General features: G+C 47.3%; 2 protein-coding genes across 6 annotated transcripts in view; both read left to right on the forward strand.

Moving 5' to 3' along the window:
* The window catches only part of MAP4K2 (mitogen-activated protein kinase kinase kinase kinase 2), a 58,806-nt gene extending 56,696 nt beyond the window's left edge, over window positions 1–2,110 (forward strand). The window contains exons 31-32 of the mRNA XM_015423906.1: window positions 196–251; window positions 485–2,110. Coding sequence (XP_015279392.1) covers window positions 196–251; window positions 485–572 — 144 coding nt within the window. The 3' untranslated portion in view covers window positions 573–2,110. The remainder of the gene's footprint in view (window positions 1–195; window positions 252–484) is intronic.
* A 5,048-nt stretch (window positions 2,111–7,158) lies between these two features.
* On the forward strand, window positions 7,159–25,383 carry SF1 (splicing factor 1). 5 transcript variants are annotated; one of them, XM_015423938.1, is made up of 13 exons: window positions 7,159–7,315; window positions 9,795–9,923; window positions 13,503–13,578; window positions 16,172–16,324; window positions 16,514–16,603; window positions 19,743–19,926; window positions 21,687–21,802; window positions 21,888–21,995; window positions 22,332–22,512; window positions 22,760–23,060; window positions 23,300–23,356; window positions 23,474–23,636; window positions 24,121–24,402. In XM_015423938.1, exons 1-13 carry the CDS (start codon window positions 7,240–7,242, stop codon window positions 24,320–24,322), a joined length of 1,836 nt encoding a protein of 611 aa, XP_015279424.1. In that variant the 5' UTR covers window positions 7,159–7,239; the 3' UTR covers window positions 24,323–24,402. The 5 variants fall into 5 exon arrangements, with proteins under 5 accessions (XP_015279424.1, XP_015279425.1, XP_015279427.1 ...); XM_015423939.1 differs by having other exon boundaries at window positions 23,305–23,356; window positions 23,474–23,632; XM_015423941.1 differs by having other exon boundaries at window positions 23,305–23,356; window positions 24,121–24,199.
* Window positions 25,384–25,811: the final 428 nt, after the last annotated feature.

A 25,811-nucleotide genomic window follows, 5' to 3' on the forward strand; every position in this document is an offset into this window, starting at 1 on the left:
AACAGAGGCAGGAGGAGTTATTTTTAAAGCGCAGTCCACATTCTGCCTCTTCCTTTCCCCGATTCCTCTTTCAAGGAGAATGGGCCCAAGAGTTAAAGGGTGTTATGGGTAGGTTTGAACTAGAGTAGCTTTTTAGGTGGACAGAGCCTCAGTAACAAGGATTTCCGGCTAACCTGTTCTTTCATTCCATAAAAGGTGACGCAGGAGGTAACGGACGAGTCCCGAGCGTTCCAGGTCTTAGGAGCCCACCGGTAAGGCTTTTTGCTGCACACAGTCTGCCAGGTGTCCAGTTTTTATGTGGGAAGCACTTCCCAGGATGCTCCCTATGCCCTGGGCGTGTGCTGAGGCGCCAGACTGTGAATGCCGGCAGCTGCCACCTGGACATTCCCTCGGGACATCTGTCAGACAAGTGCCCAGCTTTTCTTGCCCTTTCAAGTGACTGCACTTCTCACTGTTTCTCCTACCTCTTTCTCATCTCTGGCAGAGACATCATCCTGGAGAGCACGCCCACGGACAATCCCACAGCGCACAGCAACCTCTACATCCTGACAGGTCACGAAAGCAGCTACTGAGTGCCTTCTCCAAAGCTTTGCACCTCCTGGAGGTGCCTGGCCTTGTGGTGGACTGTCATGAAGACGGCTGGCTGGCTGGCTGTGGCCCACATCGGCCAATCGCTGTGGGAACCCACTGGAATGGAGTTGTGTGTGTGCGTGTGTGTGGAAGGCTTTCAAGCCCTCCCCACCACTCTCTACTGCTGCCATATACACTGGACATAACATTGGCTGGGCTCCCATATGTTCTTTGCTTGAGTCTTCCTGAGATCTTGCTGTGCACTAGGATGGGAGAGCCCTCTTCCCTGATTCGGGCCAGCATCTCCTGAGACGTTTTGCAATAATTTGACCACTAGTCAGTCCAAAGAGCGTAGCGGTCTCTCTCGACTGATGCCATGTGCCTGCTTGAACGCTTCCTAGTCCCCGTTTCCTCTTTTTTTTAACCCTTAGAAGTTGTCCATCGTGACGCTGTGTAGGCAGGATGACCTAGTCTAGCCTCCAGTGTGAAGACAATCATTCGCCAGGGGTGCAACCGGGCATCGCACGCTTAGCACTTGAGCTTTAATGTAAAGTCTTTCAGGGCACTTTGAATTCTGACCTGTCCTCCTTAAATTGGACACAGGGAATACGTGGTTTTGAGGCTGGATGTATGAATGCATGAAGAGGGCAGGCCCAGGATGGGCAAACTGGGTGACTGTGGCAGGAGGAGCACGTGTGGGTAGTTGGATTTGCATGCATGTGTGAGTTTGAGCAGTCTGCTTGCCAAATATCCAAGCAGGAGGAGTAGGTGCCTCCAGAGTGCGGATGGATGGGTGGGGGAGGGAGGGAGAGAACTGGCTGAGAACATTCAGCAAGTGGTCTGCATAGCACATGGGCAAATTGTAGGCTATCCATCACCTTCTGAGCCCACTAATCTCTTGTGGCTTCCAACCAAGCACTCTGAAGGGACTGGGGATGTCTAAAAAAAATTAGCTCTTTCACAAAAGTACAATTACCAGCATTCTTGAGAAAGGGGTGAGATGGTTCAGCCAGTTTCCATTGAGTTTATATTTTTGTAGCATAGATATTTCCCTAATGAAGGCTGGCACACATGTAACCCACTAAGCCCAACCAGCCACTCACATTGTATTGCGGCTCCTAAGGGCAAGGCTCTCCCTGTCTTTGAAGCTCCAGCTAGGTAAGTTAAAATGGGGTCTGGGGCACAGGTTAGAATGGGGCTGCATTTAGCTTGATGATCCACAAGTTGTCCTAGTGGCTATATGTGGGTTGAATGACTGCTGTGGTGCTGCGACCAGGGTGGGGATTGGCTGCTTGGAAAGAGAAACGTGCTAGTGTGTATGGCTGTGTGGATGCCCTTGGGGTGCATGAGTGGGGCGAAGTGAAGCCCTATTGTGTTGAGATTTGTGTGACGTTTTTGGTGGTGAGGAGGCTTTTTGTTTTGTTGTTGTCGTTGCTTGAGCCAGTAGAAGCATACAGCCAGATATCTCGGCTTATCAGGTCAACCACAACCAGTGTTCCCTCTAAGCTGAGTTAGTGTGAGCTAGCTCACAGTTTTTTAGCCTCCAGCTCACGCATTTTTGTCTTAGCTCAGGAAGGAGGGCTCCAGAGCAAACTAACTGATGCAGCAGCCAAATTGCTGGCTCACAACTTTCATGCCAGTAGCTCACAAAGTAGATTTTTTTGCTCACAAGACTCCACAGCTTAGAGGGAGCATTGACCACAACCCTGCTAATTTCAGTGCCAAGAAGTTTCCTTCCCAGGCTGCTAATTTCTTTGTGGTTTTTAATTGCTGTAAGCTGGAATTTATTGTCTGAGAAAACCAAACTTGAAAAGAAAATGCTATTTAACATGGAGATTGATATTAAACTGTGGTATTTTACTCCCCAATGATTGGGTATGATTTTTGTTGTTGTTGTTCAGTCGCACAGTCGAGTCTGACTCTTTGCGACCCCGTGGACCACATCACTCCAGGCCGTCCTGTCCTCCGTTGTCCTCCAGAGTTTGCTCAACTCCATGCTCGTTGCATCGATAACACTGTCTAACCATCTCATCCTTTGCTGTCCCCTTCTTTTACCTTCAATCTTTCCCAGCATCAGGATCTTCTCCAGTGAGTGCTCCCTTCTCATTTGGTGGCCAAAGTATTTGAGCTTCAGCTTCAGTATCTGGCCTTCCATGGAACAGTCAGGGTTGATTTCCTTTAGGATTGACTGATTTGATCTCCTTGCAGTCCAAGGGACTCTCAAGAGTCTTCTCCAGCACCATAATTCGAAAGCATCTATTCCTCGGTGCTCGCCCTTCCTTATGGTATGATACATTCTTTTAACAAATAAGAACATAAGTAGAGCCATGCTGGATCAGACCAAAGGCCCATCATCTCCAGCATTCTATTCACAGTGGCCAACTAGCTACCTCTTGGAAGCCCACAAAAAGGAAGACTGCAACAGCATTATGCTGCCTGTGCTCCCCAGCAACTTACATAAAGATGCATACTACCCCTGGTACTGGAGGGAGTAGATATCCATCATGATTAGTAGTCACTGATAGCCCAGTCCTCCATTAGTTTGTCCACTCCACTATTAAATCTTTTAAATGGGGGTCATGATGACATCCTGTGGCAGTAAGTTCCACAAATTAACTATATGCTCAGTGAATAGTACTTCCTTTTGTCTGTCCCGAATCTCCCATCCTTCAGCTTCAGTGGATGACCCAGAATCTAGTATGCTGGGAGAGGGAAAAGAGTTTCTCCCTGTGCCCCCTCTCCATGCCATGCATAATTTTATAAAACTCTATCAATACCTCCCTTGTCTTTCGTTCTAGTCTAAACAGCCCTAAACGTTTTAACCAATCCTCATAGGGAAGGAATTCTTTGATGTTTTGACAAATGTGTGGGTCAGATGGTTCCCTGAGATTCCTAAACATGTTCTTTTCCTCTGTTTCTGTATATTGCTCCGAGGATGAAGAAACTGGTACAAACTCATCCTGCTGACATTTCATCCCAATCTGTTGCTTTCCTCGTAACAGAAGCCACGCCGGATAAGACCAAGCCTCTACCTAGTTTTGTGAGAGCCAGTTTGATGCAGTGGTTAAGTCCACGGACTCTAATCTGGGAGAACTGGGTTTGATTCCCCACGCCTCCACATGCAGCTGCTGGGTGACCTTGGGCAAACCATAGTTTTGTCAGAGCTGTTCTCTCAAGGAGAGTTCTGGAAAGAGCTCTTTCAGCTCCACCTACCTCACAGGGTGTCTGTTATGGAGAGGGGGAAGGAGTTTGTAAGATGCTCTGAGACTCTGAGTGAAGGGCGGGGTATAAATCCAACCACCACCACCACCTCCTCCTCCTCCTCCTTCCCATTTCTAATAGTGGCCAGTCAGAGACCACTGGGAAAATGACAAATAGGGCTGCTGCTGCAGCATCTGAAAATCAAAAGTAGTCTTCCTGTAAACCCAGAGTGCTCTTTCAGCTTATTGGGGCTAATAGCTACTGATAGATATATCCTCCATTTCTCTTCCTAAATCCACTTTTCCTCAAAATTAACATTCCATAACCAGTCTGGAGTGTCATTATGTTGTTTTCTCCTCTAGCAAGGAGATGGTTTCCCTGCCCGTACTCTAGTTTAAAAAGGATCAGGTAGTTGGTGATGTGAAAGACCTAACACTCTGACCTTGATGAACCAGTGGTCTCATTCAATATAAAGCAGCTTCATGTGTGTTCATTCCATTTGCCCCCACCTTCCTACCATTTTTGAACCAACACTGACCTCTTCCCCTTGGCTTCTATCCCTGTAGTGCCCGCCTGAATCTTCTGCAATACTTTCCCACTATTAGTTGACCTCTGTCTGCTCTCCTTGTTCTAATGCAGGCAATGGTCATCTTTCCTGCCCTAAATCTGAGGTTGTTGCTATGCACCTCTGATTAAAGAAGAAGAGGAGATTGGATTTATACCCCGCCCTTCACTATCCAAAGGAGTCTCAGAGCAGCTTACAAATTCCTTTCCCTTCCCCTCCCCACAACAGACACCCTGTGAGGTAGGTGGGGCTGAGAGAGCTCTTGACAGAAACTCCTCTTTTTCAAGAACAGCTCTTATCAGAACTACAACTTGCCCAAGGTCATCCAGCCAGGTGCAAGTGGAGGAGTGGGGAATCAAACCTGTTTCTCCCAGATTAGAGTCCGCGCACTTAGCCACTACACCAAACTGGCTCAAATGTACATTTGAAACAGCAAGACCTGTCTAACACTTGTTGTTGGCCAAGCAGGTATATATGTACAATAAGGAAAGGGGGGGGGATTTGGCATCAAGTCACAGCTGATTTATGGCAACCCCATGGGGTTTTCCAGGCAAGAGATCTTCAGATCCTCTGCGTCACTACCCTAGACTTCCTTGGTGGTCTCCCCTCCAAATCCTGACCAGGGCTGACCCTGCTTAGCTTCCAAGATCTGGCTACTCTGGGCTATATCCAGGTCAGGGCAAATAAATTACTTGTTTAAAAAATACGGGGTAAGGGGGTGATGCACGTATGCCATTTAAGACACAACTGGAGTTATTGAAACACAAGTTGTTGTGACATGTCAGCGCCTAACCTTGATCTCCCTCAGCGCTCCTGCTGTTCGAACTTTGCCAGGGCACCCTGCGTGAGCCAGCTCGGTGGAGGAGGAGAGGTCCCCATGCCAGCGCTCCCCAGTCCCGGCTCACTCCTCAGGGGCTTGGCTCAGCTCGGCTCGGGCGGCTGCTACCCCTAACAAAGGGATCCTCCTCCTTGGTGGTGGCAAGGTGGGAGCAGGAGCGCCGAGCAGGGCTGTTGCGGGGGGCAGCTGGAGGCAGCGGGCCGAGGGCGGGCTCCACTGGCCATGGCTCAGCCCCGGCCGTGCTGCTCAGGGGGAAAGCAAAGGCCAGAAGGGGGAAGGGAAGGCCGTGCAGCTCAGGGGAAAGGGAAGGCCGGGTGGCTCAGCCCCGGCCAGGAGGCAGCGGTGGCATCTGCGGTGGTCTCCTGGACCTGCGGGCAGCGGGGCGAAGCGGCCGGCCCACAGAGGGGGCTGCGGAGCGGGGGCTCCAAAGGGTGGCTGCTCCTCTGCGGCGGGCAGCAGCGGCAGGGCCCTCGGAGCCGAGTTTTTGGCGGGGTGGGGGGCAGACTGCGGAGTGCCTCCCTCCTCCCCGGCCGCTTGGCCGTTCACACCGGGGTGGTGGGGGCGGCTCTGGCAGGTGAATGCAGGTGGTCAGCAGCAGTAGGGGCCTCGGGTGGCTGAGTCCGGCGCCCCCATGATGGCTCTAGGCGAAGAGACTATCTCACCTAGTGAGCAGGCCGGCCCTGCCTTTAAGACCAACAAAGTTATAAGCTTTTGTACGCAAGCACACTTCCTCAGATGCAGTGGAACAAAATCTCCTCAACTATTAGTTATAGGGGGTTGGGGTTGTTGTCAGGAACGGCCATTTAGGGTCAAGATGCCCTGACGAAGTGTGCGTGCACATGAAAGCTTATACCCAGAATTAAACTTTGTTGGGTCTTCAAGGTGCCACTAGACTCAAGCTCTGTTCCGCTGCTTCAGACCAACACAGCTACCCCACCTGAATCTATCTTGGCATACTTATGTAATTTTAAAACATAAATGCCTACCCCCTCAAGAGCTGCGAGTGTAGGGGTGGGGGAAATTAAGCTTGTTCGTCTCCAAAATTGTGGAGGCCTGATGAGAGGAGATGCGACAAGGGTAACTAACATAACAGGCTTCCCAGAGGCCTCTACGCCGCAGACCTGCCCAAACGCCCAGAAGCCTCTGCGTTGCATAGGCCGATACAAGGAAAGGTGTTAAAATTCACTACAGCCGCCATTAACTCTCTCCTTAGCAGCATGCGCTTGGCCGTCTGCCACTCAAAGACTACGTTTCGTCCTCGTTCAAGGCCGGTCCAATAGAAGATAAGGGTTTCACTGACGTCGCTCACAGCCCTCTTAACAGCGACCTGTGGGCCTCTAATGGCGAAACGATAAGCCACCATCCGTCCGCACCAACGACGCAAGTAAAGGTTAGCCAATCAGGACTGAACTCTGGACTTAAAGAGCCTGCCCTCCGTGTAGTCACCCGCCCTCTACGTCGATTCCATTTTATTCTCCCGCCCGCTGTCCTTGGTAGCCAACTCATGCCGTTTCTCTACCGAGCGACAAGAAAGAGACCCAATGGGTGTTCGTCCCGCCCTTCTACTGAGCTCGCACCAATCCTATCATTCGAACTATCTTCTATCCAATCGCCGTCGGTCTTCGGATGAGTGATGGGGCTCCTATCCAATAATGCTGCGCGAGGGCATTTGACTGGCGGCCCGTTTATCCAGTAACGACCCACTGTCTTTGTGAGGCAAGACTGGCGTGGAAGGTTCGCGAAGTCGTGGTCGCCATCGACCGCAGTAGCGCCTTTTCCCGTCTATGGCGACCGGGGCAAACGCGACGCCGCTGGGGAAGCTCCATCCACCCCCGCCGCCGGGCAAGGCCGGCTACCCTCTTCCTCCTCCGGGATTGGTGATGCAGGGCCCGCCGCCTCCGGGCCCCGCGCAGGCCCAGCCGCAGCCAGCCATTCCCAGCCTCATGGCCGACAGCAGCCCCAGCCGCCGCCCCCGCCTCCACCGCAGGCCCAGCAGCCGCAGCAGCCACAGCCGCCGCCTCCCCAGTACAGCCAGTACCGGTTCCCCTCGCCGCCACCCTCCCAGATGGGCCTCGAGCAGCAGCAGCTTCACCATCTCCACTCGCAAGACGAGGGTAGCCAGGCCGGGGCCGGCAATCAAGGCAAGTAACGGGGCCTCGTGGACGGGTGCGTTTCCGCACGTCCGCCAACGTGTGCTGGTGCTGCGAGTGTCACGACGTCTTTTAAAACTTCAGTGAGGTTTGCAAGCGGCCCTGTTTCGTTGTAGATGTGTTTGGTAGTAAGCCTTGGTGAACGTAGCTGACTTCCATTCCTGTTTTAGTACAGAAATAGCACAGCACTGTTGGCACGTTGTTGGGTTTTTTCCCTTTCTCTCTCTCCCTGGGTTGGACTTTACCAACTTTTTATTGATGGGTGCCCCCTTTGACCACGAAAAACGGAACCTGGGGCACGACAGGAAATGAAAAGGGATGTTGTACAACAAAGTTTTTTAAAAAGATAGAACTCTGTATTGGTGTTCTTTAGGGTATCAGGAAAGCTACATGGAGCAGGTGTGTAGTCTAAAGACTACCTGCTCGTTCAAGAATGAGTGATTCAACAGCGTGCCCCCCACTAGGGGTTATATGCTACTTGTACCGTAACTGAAAAACAAAGGTAGTACACACGTGGCAAAAGATGTGATTAATCAGAAAAATCGGAAAGATGAACTTCTTGCTATCTAGATGAAACTAAGCATTATAAATGAAATTTACTTGTTAATAGAGGGCCATAGAGTAAGCTTAGCCTGTTGTTCTAAGTTTATATAGCTTTTGGGGTGGAGGGGTCCTGCAGGGACACTTGAATCACTACCGAGACTCTTCTGATATGAGCTAGCTAAGTGGATCTATTTTTACGGAACACATGTTCTGTTTATTTATAGTCATAGAATAAGCGTGTACTTGTGTATGTACTGCATTTTAACACAGTTTTTTGTGTATGTTTATCAACATGCTTCCTTATAAACATATTTTCTTAGTGTATAGTCCTGGTTAGTAAAGTGCAGTGTTTGAGAGTTGTCTTCCATCTTTCCTTCTATCTTTAGGATAGGGCTAACTATCCTAATCCTTTGGAATGAGGAGGATGACAGAAGCACATGACACCCCTTTTAAAAAATGATCGACCCATATAGAGCTATGATATCTACAAAAGAAAGGGGTAGATGATGGGAGGGAAAGGGTTGTGTTTGGAAAGGAGCCCCATGGTGGAGAAATCACTGGGAAGAAGTAGGAAAGGCATGGAGCTGTAGCATAATCTTGAGAGGTAGACTTTCATTTAAATGATGTGCTCACAGTTGGCCTGTTGAAGCCTGTGGAAGGAATTGAGTCATGTCTCATGAGTGTGGGTTCTGGACAAAATGGGAGGCCTTATTTATGTATTAGTAGGTCTCTGAAGAGATGTCATATGCATTTTCTAAATAAATAAATATATTAGCTTGCCTGTGAAGGAGCTCAAGAAAGCATACATGGTTCTTTCTCTGTTATATTCTCACAATGGTCCTGTGAGGTGGGTTAGACTAAGAGAATGATTGGCCCAAGATCAGGGATTTGAACTTGGGTCTCCATAATTTAGTGTGTTCACCACTACCATACTGACCCTTGTTATACAACTGTTGTGGAAGCAGGAAATGAATGATAGGCTGCTCTCCTGTATTGCCTTTCTCTTGCCCTTTATTTTTTCTTTTAAGGGCAGTTCATGCTGGGAACTTTTGAATAAAATGTTTATTGAACATATTGTAGTTCTATGAAGTTACATTATCCTTGGAGGAACTATTATGCTGTGCAGTTCTGCAGCTCTCCTTATGGTGTAAACACACCAGCAGTGTAAGGGAATATGGCAACACATTTGGAGAAATGTAACAGGCAGCCATGTTTAGAAAATGGTCATCAAATAGGGCTTGCTGCCACCTACAGACATAGTAGTGGAAGTGAATTTGGAGGGAGTCATTGATCTGGAGTTGAATACAGTAATGATTGCTTTGAATTTGCACTTTGGCGTAATGTACCTTTGGGAAAGGGGTTCTCTGTTGCTTTCTTGTTGATAAATTGCTGTCTTATCCAGTATGTTATATTAGAGCAATATGTTGATGTGTATTCATTACGTTGTGAAGACTAGCTACTAAGTCTGTCTTGTAACATGCTGCTTGTTTGCTTTGTAATTCCAAAGTTAACCTGAGCCTTGTGTTGTAGGGACAAACTGAGTCTTTGCATGAGAATTTTTTTCATGGTTAATTGTGAAACAAGTAGTAGTTTAGGAAATGCATGTAATCTTAGTTGTCTCCATGGTGCCTTTCACTGTGTACATCTTGAAAACAACAGATGGTATGCAGGCATAAAGAGAAGAAATGGTTTGCCTTTAGGTCATACTGTGAGATGAGGGTAAAATCCTAAGGAGCTACAAATCTGGTCCGCTCGCTGGGAGAAGCACAACTGTGTGTGTGCTGTGGTAAAGCTTAACTTTGAAAAGAACTGGGATTGGTTTGTGGATGTAAGAGTGATTGGTCCTTTGGCTGTACTGATTGTGTCATGGAAGCATACTAGCAGGCATTGTCGTGCATTAGCTGTGAAGAAATGTTTCTGTTTGTAGATTTTCCTAATAAGAAGAGGAAGAGGAGCAGATGGAACCAAGACGCCATGGACCAGAAGACTGTTATCCCTGGAATGCCCACAGTTATCCCCCCTGGGCTTACTCGTGAACAAGAGAGAGCTTATATAGGTAAACTCTTGTTCTTTTCCTCTTCCATTTGTTCATGTCAGGTGCCTGATCCAGAGACTATTTTTGGCTTCTGTATGTCTGAGGCATTTACAATGTGTGCTTTCAAGGGCTTGGGATATTGTGACCTTGTTTTTGTTACTTAAGATAGATAATATTCATGTCTCTGCTCAGACTGGATTGTGCTCCATCCCAGCTCCCTGTCCTGTTTGACTGAAACAGTGTCCTCCACAGGCACAGTGGAAGTGGTAATGTCCTTTGAGGTGTTGGGGAATGGAAACTTGCTGACATTCACTTAATTGGCCAGTAACTCAGTAATCAGTGGGGTCTCTTGTTAGCTTCACAGACTCTTTGCTAGCGGAGAACACTGTAAGAGTTCCTTTTCAAGCTGCATTGTTTGGAAGCAAGTACCTCTTTCACAGCGGAATATTATAAAGTGACCTAACCATGGTTTCCCTCTGACTTTTTCTTACATTGTTACACTAATTCTTTGAAACCTAAATTGACTGCAAGGTGGTAAAGTTTGTTGATGCCACCCAAAGCAAGGGTAGATTCTCTATTTCCTGGTTTATTTTATTTTTTTTTAATCCTCAGGTATTTGAGGGTGGGCTCTGTTATTTTGGGTCATTGTACACCATTGCTGGGAAAGGGATACTGCTTAGTTCTGTGGGAATTAATGGTGTTGAAACTGTAAAAGCTGGGGAGTGACAAATGTTACTGTATTGTGTATGGAAATGAAAATCTTGTTTAATTTGTGTAAGAAATGTGATGTGAATGTTAAATTGATTTGTGAATATTGATCAGTACCTGGACAGAAATAACCTAGTGTATTCTAATGTGTTATCAGATACAGTTCTTGCCTTTTAGCTTAAAACTAGTATTTTCTTGAATACACGACCATTTAATACCTGTTTATCTTATTAGGGTGGCAATTTTGGGGGGGTGAGTGTGTGTGTGTATGTCTGAAAGTCATGGTTGACTTCTGGTGACCCCTAGTGGGGCTTGGACATTTCAGAGAGGTGGCTTACTATTGCCTGCCTCTGCGTCCCAGCCTTGATATTCCTTGGAGGTCTCCCTTCCAAGTACTTAGGGGGGTGGAAATTTTTTAACTCTTTGCTTGTGCATAAACCACTGAGATTTTTTATTTAACACTGTTATCCATAGCACTACTGAAAACTGTTTGGCTTCTTAAAAGCCTGCTATAGGATTACTTTTAAGATTCCAAAGTCAGTTTACATGTAGTGTAGAACAATTTTTATCTCAGTCAAGCAAAATTTCTGCATTGCAGAGGTGTGCTATTTAATGCAGGTTGGTGAAGCTGATCACAATCTTGCATCAAAGAAGGCTCCGTTTTCTTTGGATTTTGGAACTTATTTCTTAACTTCTTGTAGAAGTAGCAGTATTTCCTGCAGATGTAGCAGTATTTCATGTTAATCAAGATATACCATCTGACCTTGAGCTTATATACTTGTAAAGAAAATACCATGGCTCTAGTTAGAGCATTAGTTTGTATTGAATGGGTAGCAGAACTGATGGTGGGGGAATGATTAATTAGAAAAACTCTTTAAGAAGGCAGTTTCCAATGCTGAGCTGTTGGTTTTAAAATGCGCGCGGGGGGTGTTTTTTAAAGCAGACATGCAATCAGTTGAGCCCTGTATCAGACTCTTAACTGAAACAGCTCCCTCTATGGATGGATAGAATCAGATCAGAATTCTCAGTCTGTGCAAAGATGTAAGTACTCCACTTGCTCAGTTAACTGTAGTGCTGAAGATGGAGTTTGCAGTCCTCAGCTGAACTGAGTAAATGTAGGTGAAGTGATCCACACTGAGCTGGACCACTAATAGGCAAAGTTATAACTGCAGTAATGAGAGAGAATTCCTCAGTATGTCATAGAATCTATTATATAATCAGACACGTAACATTTGGTAGCATTAACTTGAGATGAAGTCGGCATTGAATTTAAAAATCACAATGTTGTAGAAAGAGAACATTAAAACTGAACTCCCAAAATGCCAGGCAATAATGTAAATAATTATAGACCTAAGTATGTCACAGTTTCATGCTTACATCCCACCCATTTAGGCCGTGATTTACTGTGTCTGGGATGGAGGGCCGAGGGGGCTGCTCCTAGCTGTCTGGATGGTATTCAGAATACTTATAAGAAGGGGCCTTCTCCATTATTAATGGCAGTGGTGGCACAAAGAACGACCCCTCCCCAGAAAAACCCTGCCCCAGGTGGGGAGCAGAGCAGATAACACTAACATGTGCCAGAAAACTTGTGCCAGCGGCTGGAGTAGGCAGAAGCAGCCCATCTCTCATACAGTTTCTCCTTGTTCAAAGTGAGCCAGAACTGTCCCACCTCGTTCCATTCCTCCATGCAAGAGAGGGTAGTTCTCTGAATTGCTGAGCTCAGGAGCCAGTTACTATGGTGTTTCAAAAGCTTGGCATAAAATAAGATACCTCCCCAATTTCTCTGCAGTTTGTGGAGAATATAGGGTGGGATCTGGATGCTGCTGGTTATCCTCCCTTAAAGGAGGTCTAGGGCACTCTTGCTTATGAGCAGAATTGTGAAGGACTGTGTAGCTTGTGTGGTGTTGTCTTAATGGTACCAAATGGTTAAATATTTGTATGAACTATTATGTTGCAGTTCCCCCCCCCCCCCCATTAGCATGGATGTAACTTTGCTTAGTGGTAGTTTGGCCTTGTAGTCCACAAACCGCACAGTTCAGAGTAGACTAACAGATGATAGGGCTTGTACAGTGCTACTTCAAAACACAGTGCTTGGAGGTTGTGCCCCAAATCATGTGCTTTGCCTTGCTGCTGTTTACAAGCTGGGCAACTAATTATTTAACTTGTGCTCTTTAGGATGAGCCAGAGTCAAAGCCCTTTATTCTGAATAGAAGAATCAGTTGCTGAACGTTTGCCGTAGATATTTGGTTGTCTGTGCGTGCTGTGAGATAATGAGCAAGTTAAAGGATGCTAAGGTTTCATTTAATGATGCATATCAAGGTTCAGCATTTACTAGTTAACTGTGAGTAACAAATAAATACAGAAGTGTGGTTTATAATCCACAGTCTCCAGAATGAGAGGACTATTGCTAAACTGGTTATGAATTGTGCAGTTCTGAAGTCTTCTCTCACTTGGCCCCCTACTGTTGTAACCAAACAGGATTGTTCTGATGTGTTAAAAAGTAAGCATTTGAATGTCAATATTCCTGCTGGGAGTCTGTCCACTACCAGTTACAGCATGTCAAAGGTGGCTTTCTTCAGCAGCCTGGAGATCAGCCTTAAAAAGATTAGACAATTTTTGCTAACTTTTAAATGAATGCTTTGCTTCCTGATGAATAATTCTTTTTGAAGATCGATAGAAATAAGTAAGACCAAGAAGGGCCTTTGCTGGATTCCTGATGAACGTATTTGACTGGCTTAACATTGTGGGGTCTCCTGGTTTTTATGTTGACGTATCAGTCGTCCCTTGAAAATTCTCCAGTTCTTCATGCTTTGTTGATGAGTTTTGAGATGTTTTTTGGTAACATTGTCTTTTTTTCCATCCTTTTTTCTTTCCTAACCTGGTTTCTTCCAGTGCAACTGCAGATAGAAGACCTGACTCGTAAACTGCGCACAGGAGACCTGGGCATCCCCCCTAACCCTGAGGACAGGTTGGGAAACAGTTTTAACCAGCTGACAGTAACATTTTTTACCTTTTTCAATAAATTTTTGGTGGCATCGTAATATCAGTTCAATGAAATTTCTTCCTAATGAAATGTCTTCAGTGGTCTGATTTGACAGAGACAGTAGCTGAGATTCTTACTGTGAGGGAAAGTGAAACCAGAAAGGGCCTCAGGTTCCATTCTCGGTGTGGAATTTCTAAGCGAATAGCTTGTAATCATTAACCTGACTTTTAAGAAAAGGAATATGGTGGCCAACTAATTTAACCCATTCACTGCTGGTCTTGGGCAGGTGTTCAGAGGTCTTTCTCACAGGTTCACACTGAGGAATCCTCAGCACAGTCACTGAGTCTGAACAGCCTGGGAACTTTTTCTGACCGCTGATTTGCAGTGCTTTCCATTGGGTGGCTGAGCATGGTTTTTAAACCAGATGGGTACTAACCAGTTTCTTTGGTAGCAGCTACTACACAGTATTGGCCAATATCTGGGGAGCTGGGGCCCAGGCAGTACTGCACCTGCAGTGTGCGGAATTGGACGCCTGTGGTTTTGTTGGGCTTCAGTGTCATCCAACAAAATAACTTTTGTGTGTGGTTATTTTTTTTTTAATTGGCTTGTCAGCATTAATTTCTTAGAGGGTACAAATAAGGATGTGTTGTGTTATAGCATGTTGCACAACTTGTAAGCCAGTTCTTGCTCTCGAAAGTGGAATACCGTAAAATCCCTTTTTTCATTCAATTAAACCCATCTGAAATTACTTGGGTCAATAAATGTGGTGAGGCTGCCGATGGCTTCGGAAGCCTTGCCGCCGCCACCACCACCACCCTGGTCAAAAAAGCAAGTTCTCAACTCTAGTTCTTGAGGCACCATATTGTCTATTTTGAGCTTCAAAGAGCCTTTTGGCTCTCTTATGACCACGGTAATGGGGTTTAGGTTAATCTTTAGGTTAATCTTTAGGTAATTCTTGGTGGGAATAAAGTTATGTGTTTTGTTCTGTGCTGGATAAGAATGAATTGGGGGCTGTTGGTCTTAATTTTAACATGCCAATGAGGTTTCTCTCATGTGAAAATTAAATGCAGAACAGGGGAGGAGGGCTGCAATTTCTGGTGTATTACCTGTGTTTATAATAAGCATGTCTGATTGAGTACTCCTTTCTCATAATGAGACCAAACTGGTTAAAAGATCTGATACCTTTACCATTCAGTAAAAATGGATGTTCTCATTTATTTGCTAAAGGGCAGCTTTTACCACAGAAGGCATGATATGATTAGATATATTCAGCTTGAAACTTTTTCCTTACTGTTTTATCATACATATCTGTTTAAAAGAACCTCCTAGCTAGTGGATGGGTATTTTAAAATGTCTAGTCAACATAGACAGAAGGTGTGTGTGCGTGTGGGTGGATCACATTGCATTGGGACTGTTAAGCCTTCTTGGGTCCTAGAAATGGAGGTGTAATTTACATATTATTACTCCTGACCTTTTATTTCATATTCCTGTGTTGATTATTCACTTCAAGCTGAGAAGACATTGGGATCAACTGGCTCTAATCAATCCTTTAACCAGCTAGAAAGAAAAGCTTGTTTACCTAAAACCCAAGGTTTAGGTTTCTGATTACTTCAAGGATGTATTTTTTTATAACATGATCAATATCTCTTCCCTTCTTGCAGCTAACTTTAAATTTTTATTTCAATATGTTTGGAGAAGGTCCATAAAATATAAACAGAATTCTAGCAGTGTGACTTTTTTTTACCGCAAGTGCAGCTGTGGTAAAATCAAACTGACTCTTTTTTTTTAATTTTAGCTGTAACTTTTTGTTCATTAGTATCTCTGCTGTCTGGGCACCTAAACTGCATGGAGAAAGCAGGTCTGTCTCTAGTGGTTTACAACCCAGACTGTGGCTTGAGAAGGGTGGCCTTGTCCAACCTGCACCAAGCCCACCTCTAACCCTTAAATGCAGTAAACAGGTTCAGTCGTCCTTGATGCAGCCAGCAAAGTGGAGGTAAAGCCAGGACAGAAGCCTTGACCCGTCCACGTGGCACCAGTGAAATAGAATTAACTTGTACTGCCAGGAAGAATCTGAGAGAAGCTTAACCTGTCTTGTTACTTTTCTGATGTTAAAAAGTCCAAGAGTTAACCTGAATAATTCTTTGATTTACCTCCTGCACCAGGGTTCCTTCCTAAATGTTTGGCTCCATGGAATAATGAAGTTGGAAAGTTTGTTCTCTGTGTGAATCAACTTTCTCCATCTTCCCTGCCCCCTCCCCCTTTTTTAATAACAGGCACACTCATGGCAGAGCTGTTGTCATGGCTGTGTGTGACCCTGCTTCCCTCTCTATACCCTTCCTCTCCCAAAATAAAACACCCCAGGTTTTTTTCCCTCCTGGTAGCAGGCAGTGATTTGCTACAACCCCCTTGTCCATGTGACATTAATGGGCATGAGTGAGTTTACACCTTCCTTTCCTGTGGTCTCTTTAATTTTTTTTTTTTTTTGTAAATTGCGCTAGAGTTGAGGGGAACCTGTACTTAATAATTGGCCTTTACTGCTCAGGTCTATGAGTAGTTACTGGGAATTGTTCCTCTGCAGGTCTCCTTCCCCTGAACCAATCTACAATAGCGAGGGGAAGCGCCTCAACACCCGCGAGTTCCGTACACGCAAGAAGCTGGAGGAAGAGAGGCATAACCTGATAACAGAGATGGTGGCGCTCAACCCTGACTTCAAGCCGCCAGCTGATTACAAGTAAGGCGAGGGTTCTGTTTGCTGCTCTGCCACCTCTGATACAGGTGGTTTTGACTTTCTCCGTGCCTGCCTGTGGCAGAGGTTCCTCCTCCATTGTGGGCTTTCCCTAGAGGGTGACCAGGTTGAGGTCGGTGGGGTCTGTCATGAGTGTCATCCAGATCTTGATGGAGACTGTCTAATCTTTCCCAGGCCACCAGCAACCCGGGTGAGTGATAAAGTGATGATCCCACAAGATGAATATCCTGAGATAAACTTCGTTGGGCTTCTCATTGGACCCAGGTAAGAACTTGTGTTTATTATTATTTATTATGATGATTTTTATTTATTGTGTTGTTATTTCTATACCACTTCTCTTTGGATAAGAGAGCTCGAAGCGGTTTACAACAGTAAACAACTACATTAAATAAATACATCAGTTATATTAATAAAAATGAATACAGAAGTGATATAATAAAAATCCAATAATATAGAGTCATATGAAATAATACAAATACATAAAACAAACCTAATCCCTGCCCTAAAACCATAAGAACCCCCTACAAATGTCAAAAATTGCCAACAAGTCTACTGTACTTAGCAATAAGGAGATCCTATGAACCAAAAGCATGCCAAGACCATCCTGTGTTACAAAGTCTCTGAAACATCATCAGGTCCTGTTGTGCACAAATGTCTTCTGACAGTACATTCCAGAGGGAGGGGGCCATCATTGTGAAGGCCCTCCCCCTGCTGGAAGAAAATTGTGCTACCCAGGGACCTGGGACCACTGGCAGGCCTCCCGAAGATGAACAAAGGGTGAGGGCAGGGGATCATAATGGGAGAAATGGTTGCATAGGAATAAGTAGGGATGGGAACGAGCCTAAAAGGGGCATAGGGGCATAAGAGAAGCCAGTGGCCCATCCAGTCCAACACTCTGTCACACAGTGGCCAGAAATACGAGGTGCCATCAGGAGGTCCACCAGTGGGGCCAGGACATTAGAAGCCCTCCCACTGTTGACCCCCCCCCCCAAGCACCAAGAAGACAGAGCATCACTTGCCCCTGAGTCCCTATCTATACCTTGTGGCTAATAGCCACTGATGGACCTCTGCTCCATATGCTTATCTAATTCCCTTTTGAAGCCGTCCATGCTTGTAGCCGCCGCCACCTCCTCCTGTGGCAGTGAATTCCATGCCGTTTGGTTTGGGGTGGCCCCAGAACCAACCCAGACAGGACCCCCCTGAACTGGTCCAGTAAGTTTTGTGTGTCCCCCCCTTTTCTCCTGGCTGTGGCTTGCTGGGGCAAAGGGGGGGGACTGCCCTTTGTTTGTTTGATTGATTGATATACTGCCCTCCTCGCAGATGGGCTCAGGGTGGTTTACAACAAACTTAATATAGTACCATTTAAAAAAACATTTTTAATTTAATTTAAAACAATAAAATCCTAAAATGCCGTGCAACAGTATCTGATATCAATCAGATTATTTAAAATTCAGCAGTACCCTGATATTGGAATCCAGGCCACTGGAGGGGTGATAGCCAGGAGGGGTGGCGTCTGCTGCCTCAACCAAAGTCCCGACAGAAGTGCTCCATCTTACAGGCCCTGTGGATCTGTAGTAGATCCCGCAGGGCCCTGATCTCATATGGGAGGTCATTCCACCAGGTGGGGGCCAGGGACTGCTAGAAGATGTTGATTTGCAGACCTCAGTATCCTCTGGGGCTCATATGGGGAGAGGTGCTCTCGGTGGCTTGCTGGCCCCTGGCTATATAGGGCTTTAAAGGTAAGCACCAGCACCTTGAAACGGATCCGGAATTCGATAGGCAGCCAATGCAGTTCACACAGCAGTGGGTGGATGCGAGCCCACATGGGTCACCCCCAGCACCCGTGCAGCCACGTTGTGCACCAACTGCAACTTCTGGAGCAGGGTCAAGGGCAGGCCCTCGTAGAGAGAGCTACAATAGTCCAGTCTGGAAGTGACCATTGCATGGGTCACTGTAGTTAGATCCCGGGGGTGAGATGCAGGGCCAACAACCTGATCTGCTTCAGATGAAAAAAGGCAGACCTGGCAATGATCTGGGCCTCCATAGAAAGGGAGGCATCCAGGAACACCCCCAGACTTTTCAGCCCCAACACTGGCACCAATGGAGCCCCATCGAAGGTTGGGAGCCTGATTCCCTGGCTCAGTCCCCCGTGACTCAGGTACAGGACCTCCATCTTAGTTGGATTTAGATTCAGTCAGCTCTGTCACAGCCATCCAGCCACCACTTGTAACACCTCGTCCAGATCTCCTTGGGCCGTGCCACTAGATCGAGCTGGATGTCATCCACATGCTGGTAACAGGCCAGCCCATACCTTCGGATTGCTGCCTGTGGCACGCACACCACAGTTGAGCGGGTCCTTCCACCTTTCTTTTGGCCATGGCTTGCAGCAACGGGGAGAAAGGGGGTGATGATCGCCTGGAAGGGTTTAATGGTAGTCATTTAATCATTCGGTTTTACTCCCTGCCACTTGGACAAAACCGAAGGGTTAAATGGCTGGCCCCGAGCAGCCGAATGAGCACCTTCCCCAAACATTGGTTCCCAGGCTCCAAATTGATTGATTGGCCAAGTTTGGCCCGAATTTTGGCTTGTGAGCTGGTTTGTGCCCATCCCTAGGAATAAAGGTCCCAGACCATTAAGGGCTTTAAAGGTAAGTACCAACACCTTGAATTGGATCCAGAAACTAATTGGTAGCCAGTGCAGCTGCTTCAGGATTGGTGTTATATGAGCTGACCATGATGACTTGATCAGCAACCTACCAGCCGCATTCGGTACCACCTGAAGTTTTCGAAGTGACTTGAAAGGTAGCACTGTGTAGAGTGAGTTGCAGTAGTCTAAACGAGAGGTGATTGTTACATGGATCAGTTGATCAAACTCTTGATAGATATGGGGAAAGTTGTTGGGCCTGGTGAAGATGGAAAACACTGTCCTGGCCATCATGGAGATCTGTTTATCCATGGAAAGCATAGGATCAAGCCAAACCCCCAAACTCTTCACAGTGTTCCTCCCATGAAGGCTGAGAGATGGCAAACTAGGCAGTTCCAGAATACTTTGTATTGCAGTAAGGTTGTAGAACGTGTATCTGTTTTGGGGAGTGTCTGAGAGGAAAAAACTAACAAGGCAAAATAGCTAGTATTATTTACGAAATTCACAGTTAAGTGAAGTATACTTAAACTACTGTGTGTGTCCCCCCATCCTTCTTTGCCATAGTGTCTCAGGAATAAAAGACTTGGTTTAAGCTTAAAATGATGCAGGGCTCACTCTGAGAACCAGTTTTGTGACTATTCGAGTGTGCAGAGTACCACTTTCGCATCCTTCTGGGTAGTTCCTCTTTTGGGGGATGTATTTCAGAGCACTGGTTGGCTGCCATTACTTGAACATCTGGGTTTGGATTTTGTCTTTCCAGAGGAAACACACTGAAGAACATTGAGAAGGAGTGCAATGCAAAGATCATGATCAGAGGCAAAGGCTCTGTGAAAGAAGGGAAAGTGGGGCGGAAAGATGGCCAGATGCTGCCTGGTGAGGATGAACCCCTTCATGCGCTCGTCACTGCCAACACTATGGAAAATGTGAAGAAAGCTGTGGAACAGGTAAATGGCAGACCTCTGGGGTTTTGTAGCTACTAGAAAAGCAGGGGCTGAAAAACTCAGGTGCAGTCCACAGCAGAAAGGCAGACCACAATGTGAAGCTTTCAGAGCAACTCATTCCAAGGAGCTTGTGCAAATGAGCCAAGGTGCACACTGAAGAGGGGAACAAAATATTGTGGTGGTTGTTAGACAATTTGGGATACAGAAAGAAACTTTCCTGGCCCTAACTGTAGCAGTCAGTCAGACACCCCAAGTGTGGCATGGAAACCCTTTTCAGCTTGGGTAATTTTGTTGGCCTAGCTGTCTCTTGATTAAGGATGGACCCCACGGTTTGCACAGCAGCAGGAAATACAGGGTCTTTGGCGTCTCACTTTTTTGTCTGCCAAAGCTTCTCTGATCCAAGTGTCCACTATCCTGATAACTGCTTTCCCATGTTGTGAAAGGTGCATCAAAGCTCACATCCAGTGGCTTGGATCCAGCATGGTTTTTCTGTCAGCAGAATGATTTCCATTGGAAGCAATGTTTCATGGAGCATTTCAGGCTGTAGTGGGTGCGGGTGCAAGAAACTCACACTCTACTGGCATAAATCTTTCTACACAAGGAAATGTTGTGCTGGATCGAAGATTTACCTTAGTTCAAGTTCAGCGGATGTTCCCTCATGCCTGGTGAAAATGACCCCTTGAAGCAAACTCCCAGGAGTATCTGTTTGAAAACGGAGACTTTGCAGGGGTATCTTTCCAGACACTGGCTATTCTGGGGATTTGCTCTCCCTTGTATGATTTGATACATTTAGAAACTGAATCTTAGATTTTTTGTGTGCACATAATCTTTCTCTCATGTGCTCATCAAAATTGTATCAATATATCTAATTCTTAATGCGGCCCCATTTGTGGATACTTAAATCCAGAGATTGGAGCTATGCACAGAAAAGACAGATTGACAAGCCCGAAAACTGACTCAAGTTTGCAGAAAAATCTGAAATGTTAAAAAGTGGGTTACCCGCCCCCCGAAGCAGCACTTTTAGTTTTAAGAAATAAATGAACTCAGTGGCTGTTGCTAGGCAACCAAAACAGTAGTGTCAGTCTTTTGGGTTTGGTTTCTGTCAGTAAAGGGAGGGTGACCTTTTGAAGACACTGTTGGCCTTTCGGGGTAGACTCACTGAGTCTAGGCCTGGCAGCAGCCATTAAAAAAAATGCTACTACCAGATTTTCATGATTCCCCCAGGACTAGCTGCTTAATACTTTTTGGTAGCAACCAACCCACTAAAACTGGTGTGGTATAGTGGTTAGCATTTCAGACCATGAACTGAATCACCACTGTGCTGTGGTAGTTTACTAGGTAACCGTGGGCAAGTTACACATGCTCACCCTAACTTACCTAATGGTTATTGTGAGACTATAACAGAGGAGAGGAGAATGATGTGAGCTCCTTTGGGGTCCCTATTGTGGAGAAAGACTGAGTATAAATGAAGTAAATAAATAATATAGTTGAAGATGGGGGCCAGATAAAAGTTAGGTTGGTTCCTGCGTGGGAACCAGTGAACCAGGAACAAACCAGGGAAATGTGAGGGCTTGAGGGCTACCAGGAAGAAGGAAAGAGGAAATAGTGTAGGAATGTAGGGAAGGGGATATGGGCACAGCCCATAGTCATAGTTCTTAATCAGAACTTGACAAATAAAGCTGTCTTCTAATGAATCAGGTGCTTGGTCCATCCAGGGTCAGTATTGTTTCCATGCACCCGTGTGCATCTTTTCTGTCTTCTAGATCCGGAACATTTTGAAACAAGGAATTGAAACACCAGAGGACCAGAATGACCTGCGCAAGATGCAGCTGCGGGAGCTTGCCCGCCTCAATGGGACGCTGCGTGAAGATGACAACAGGTACTCGTTTGGGGGCCTCAGTTATGCCAGGTAGAAATGAACTTGTCTGTGTTCTCAGTCAGGCCTAACTGCTCTCTTGCTCCAGGATTCTGCGTCCGTGGCAAAATACGGAAACTCGCAGCATCACCAACACCACAGTGTGTACCAAGTGCGGAGGAGCTGGCCACATTGCATCAGACTGCAAGTTTGCCCGGTAAGCATCATCTGTAATACCCTGTGATTGTGTTGGGGTTGCTTGTTCTCCACAAAAACAGCACTGCACTTGGCTCCTTTCTTACAAGTTGTGAGCAACTGCGCAGTCTTGCTTGTTTCTTGTGTGTCCTGAGAAATGCAGACTAGCATGGATAGAGCCTTACATTGCTTTTGGGCAATTAATGGGGGGAGCTATAGTTAGAGTACATCCTAGCTGCTTTTTTTTTTTTTGCCAGAGAGAGAGAGAGAGAGAGAGAGAGAGAATTGTTTGACTGTATGATGGCTGGGTTCCTACCTTGTGTCATAAGCCGTATGGTAACTAGCCTCCTCTTTTCAGGCCTGGAGATCCCCAGTCAGCCCAGGATAAAGCACGCATGGACAAAGAGTACTTATCTCTAATGGCCGAGTTGGGAGAGGCCCCTGTTCCGTCATCTGTAGGGTCTTCTTCAGGACCTTCTAATCCACCTCTGCAGAGTGGCCCAAGACCGTCGGGGCCTGGCAACAGCCAGCCACCTCCTGTGAGTAACTTACTTGGAAGGGTGCTGTCAGACCAGATTGGGTTAAAGGGAAGATTTGCCTTAATAGAATACAGTTAACCTGGTAGGATATTCGCAGAACATGTGGCTACATCCAGCGCTTGTGTTCTCAGCAGATAAGCACTCGGTATCGGGTGGAATGTGGTTATTTCTAGTGCAAGGTACGCTTGGCTTCTCTTTCTTATCTAACTGAAACGGCTTTCCCCTGTTGTTGTTTGTCTGTTCCTAGAACCGCCCTCCGTGGATGAACTCTGGCCCTTCTGAAAATCGGCCCTTCCATGGCATGCATGGTGGAGGTGGAGGCGGTGGCGGCGGCGGCGGTGGTGGTGGTGGAGGAGGAGGAGGAGGAGGAGGGCCTGCAGGGCCTGGCGGTCCTCACAACTTCCCTCACCCAATGTCGAACATGGGAGGACATGGTGGTCACCCCATGCAGCACAATCCAAATGGTCCCCCGCCTTGGTTACAGCCACACAATCCTCCAATGAACCAGGGACCGCATCCTCACGGCCCACCAGGCCCCCATCACATGGGTGAGTACAATCTGGAACTCCGTGGTCCTTGGGCGTTCTCGTCATGGATGGAGAAAGGCCGGTCAGAATGCAGCTGTGGGCTAATTTAGATAGTATCCCTTGAGCCCAGAAGGGTTTTTTCCAGCCAAGTGGCCAAGTCCACTTGTGGACAGGACAAGTGGCTGGCTGGGTGGACAGGGCTGGTGAGGATGGTCAGTTCCAACTGTGTCACTAAGGCTGCGGTCTCTCATTCCCTTAAGATCAGTACCTGGGCAACGCGCCAGTGGGCTCTGGGGTCTATCGCCTCCAAGGAAAAGGTGAGGAAAGGGGCTTGTTTTTCCATTAAGGGGGGGGGGGCTGTCACTTGGAGGGACAGGGTGCGGGGTTGGAGGATAGTTCCCAGGGTCCGCTTGATGGACTGTCTGGCCTTGCAGGTATGATGCCGCCTCCGATGGGTATGATGCCCCCACCGCCCCCTCCGCCCGGTGGTCAGCCTCCCCCGCCTCCCTCTGGTCCTCTCCCCCCATGGCAGCAGCAGCAGCAGCCACCACCCCCGCCTCCCAGCAGCAGTACTCCCTTGCCATGGCAGCAAAGTGAGTAAGAGAACTTCTTTTAATTCTGCTCCTCCGCGACCCCTCTGGCCAGTACAATAGCAAGTCGATGGCTGTTGGCCCAGCCTTCCCAGTGTGGGGCAGCCCTTGGGGGTAGGAGGCCCCTTCCTTTTCCTGGCCTTCAGCACCTGGCCAGAATTCCTCCACTGGGCTTGACTTGCAGCCCCACTCCTCTGTCCCTGGAGCAGTTTTCTCCCAGTACTTGAACTGACTCCTTGGCTTCCCTTCTGATGTTTGCTGCAAAACCCATCCTTGGCCTGCAGGCCAAATGCCTTGAGGATGGTCAGAAGAAAAGGCATCTTTCCCAGTCATCTTCCTCTGGGTCATCCCAAGGGGGGTGGGTGGGAGAGAATACTCTCCCTGGACGACATGGTCTCGAGAAAAGGGGTCAGCTGGTTCTCTGAATGAGGAGATCCAGGACCCAGGGTCGAAGCCCTCCCGGAATGACTCTGTGCTGTGTTATTTCCCAGATACGACGACCACCACCACCACGAGCGCTGGCAGCGGGGCCATCCCTCCATGGCAGCAGCAGGGGGCGGCGGCAACTTCTACGGGGGGCCCGCAGATGCAAGGCAGCCCCTCCATGGTGCCTTTGCCTCCAGGGGTCCAGCCTCCCCTGCCGCCAGGGGCCCCGCCTCCTCCCCCTCCTCCGCCTCCCATGGACCCTTCTAACTTTGTCACCATGATGGGGGTGGGGGTTCCGGCTTTGCCACCGTTCGGCATGCCCCCTGCTCCACCACCACCGCCACCACAGAACTGAAGAAAGGTTTTTCTATACAGTTTTTCTCTCCAATGTGGAGCCAGGAATTGGAGGGGGATGTTAATGAAGCCCGGCCAGGAGCATGTGAGGGATGTTCCCCCCCCTCCTTACTCTGTATTAGAGGGGTGTGTGACTCTTTGTCACATTCTTGTTTTGAATGACTTGACTGGTGTACTTCGATAATTTGACCCATCAAGACACTAGCCTTAAGCGTCCCTCTGAAGTGAGGACTGTCTAACCTTTGGCAGTGAGAACAAGGAACTTACGGGATATACTTGCTGGGGCAAAAGTCCATTTGAAACCACCAGGTCCAGCCTCGGAAGCAGCAAGCCCTCTTCTGTGAATTTAAGCATCTCTCACGTGCCCTGCAGGCGCAGAACAGCGACTTCTGTTTATTTAATTTTTTCTTGCTGGGCTTAGATTTCAGTCCCACCTTAAAGACACCATGTTTTCCAGGGCCCTGTACATCTCCACCATTGAACTTCTGCCAGTAGAGTTGAAGAAATGAATGGATTTTGGTAGAATTCTCTGTGTTTGAAAGCTGAGACTTTTTGCCCCGCAGCTGATTTGGGGGGGGGGGGAGTGTCCCAGTTTTTCTTTTCCTGGGTCTCCTTAGCAGGAATAGGTAGATTTTGCAAGATGTGTCTACTGTAGAAGCTGAGGGCTTTGAGTCCACCCCCCACCCTTCCCATAGGGTAGTTAAAATGAAGTAGGCGTTGGGAGGGCATCTTCGTCTACTCTGAGATCCATTCGTCTCTTATTCACCTGCCTAGAGTCTCATTCCTTCCTCCTTTTTCTTTTTTTTTAAGCACGTCTGAGTGTTTTGTGGTTTTGGGTGGTCCCACCCCCGGATTGAGTGATTTCTGTTGACAATGATGTATGTGTATAATGCTTCATTCAGTCACCTGTAACCATTTTCTTAATTGCTTTTTGTGTAAGAGTAAAAACTGCAACGAGGGGAGGTTCCAATTAAACACCATTTTTAAAATAGTCCTCCTTGTGCGTTCCTTTTGATCACGGGGAAGTGGAAGAATTCTGTTGCTGGTTTCTGCCAGTAGGGGGGGACCAAGTTACAATGCAGGCTGAACTCAACTGTTCTGAACGTGTGCCAGTCGCACTAAGACTGTTGGAAATGTGAGACACCCCCCCACACACACACACACACACGCACACACACTGGACTTGAAGATCCTCTTGGAGATGAACACCAGGTTTCTTTTGTTCCTTGGGAAGGCTCTGGCTGGCTGCTCTTGTCCAACCTGAGCAATGGTAGCTCCTCTTCTTTCCGGAACATTGCTGTTCTTGTGTACCACCTCTCTCCTCTCAGGACATGCCATTTTAAACTAAAAACTGTTCTGGAGCGGCCCTGAATGCTCCTGGAATGGGGTGACACCCCCCCAA

Source organism: Gekko japonicus, unplaced genomic scaffold (assembly GCF_001447785.1).
Source record: "Gekko japonicus isolate JY-2015 unplaced genomic scaffold, Gekko_japonicus_V1.1 scaffold313, whole genome shotgun sequence".
Taxonomy (NCBI): Eukaryota; Metazoa; Chordata; class Lepidosauria; order Squamata; family Gekkonidae; genus Gekko; species Gekko japonicus.

What these genes read in the sequence shown, in the direction of transcription:
- SF1 (XM_015423937.1), top strand. Translation starts at nt 13,373, where the DNA reads ATGTTGACGTATCAGTCGTCCCTTGAAAATTCTCCAGTTCTTCATGCT. An exon ending in AAGCCGCCAGCTGATTACAA is followed by an intron (nt 16,325 to 16,513) that starts GTAAGGCGAGGG and finishes AATCTTTCCCAG; the next exon opens with GCCACCAGCAACCCGGGTGA. An exon ending in TCAGACTGCAAGTTTGCCCG is followed by an intron (nt 21,996 to 22,331) that starts GTAAGCATCATC and finishes TCCTCTTTTCAG; the next exon opens with GCCTGGAGATCCCCAGTCAG.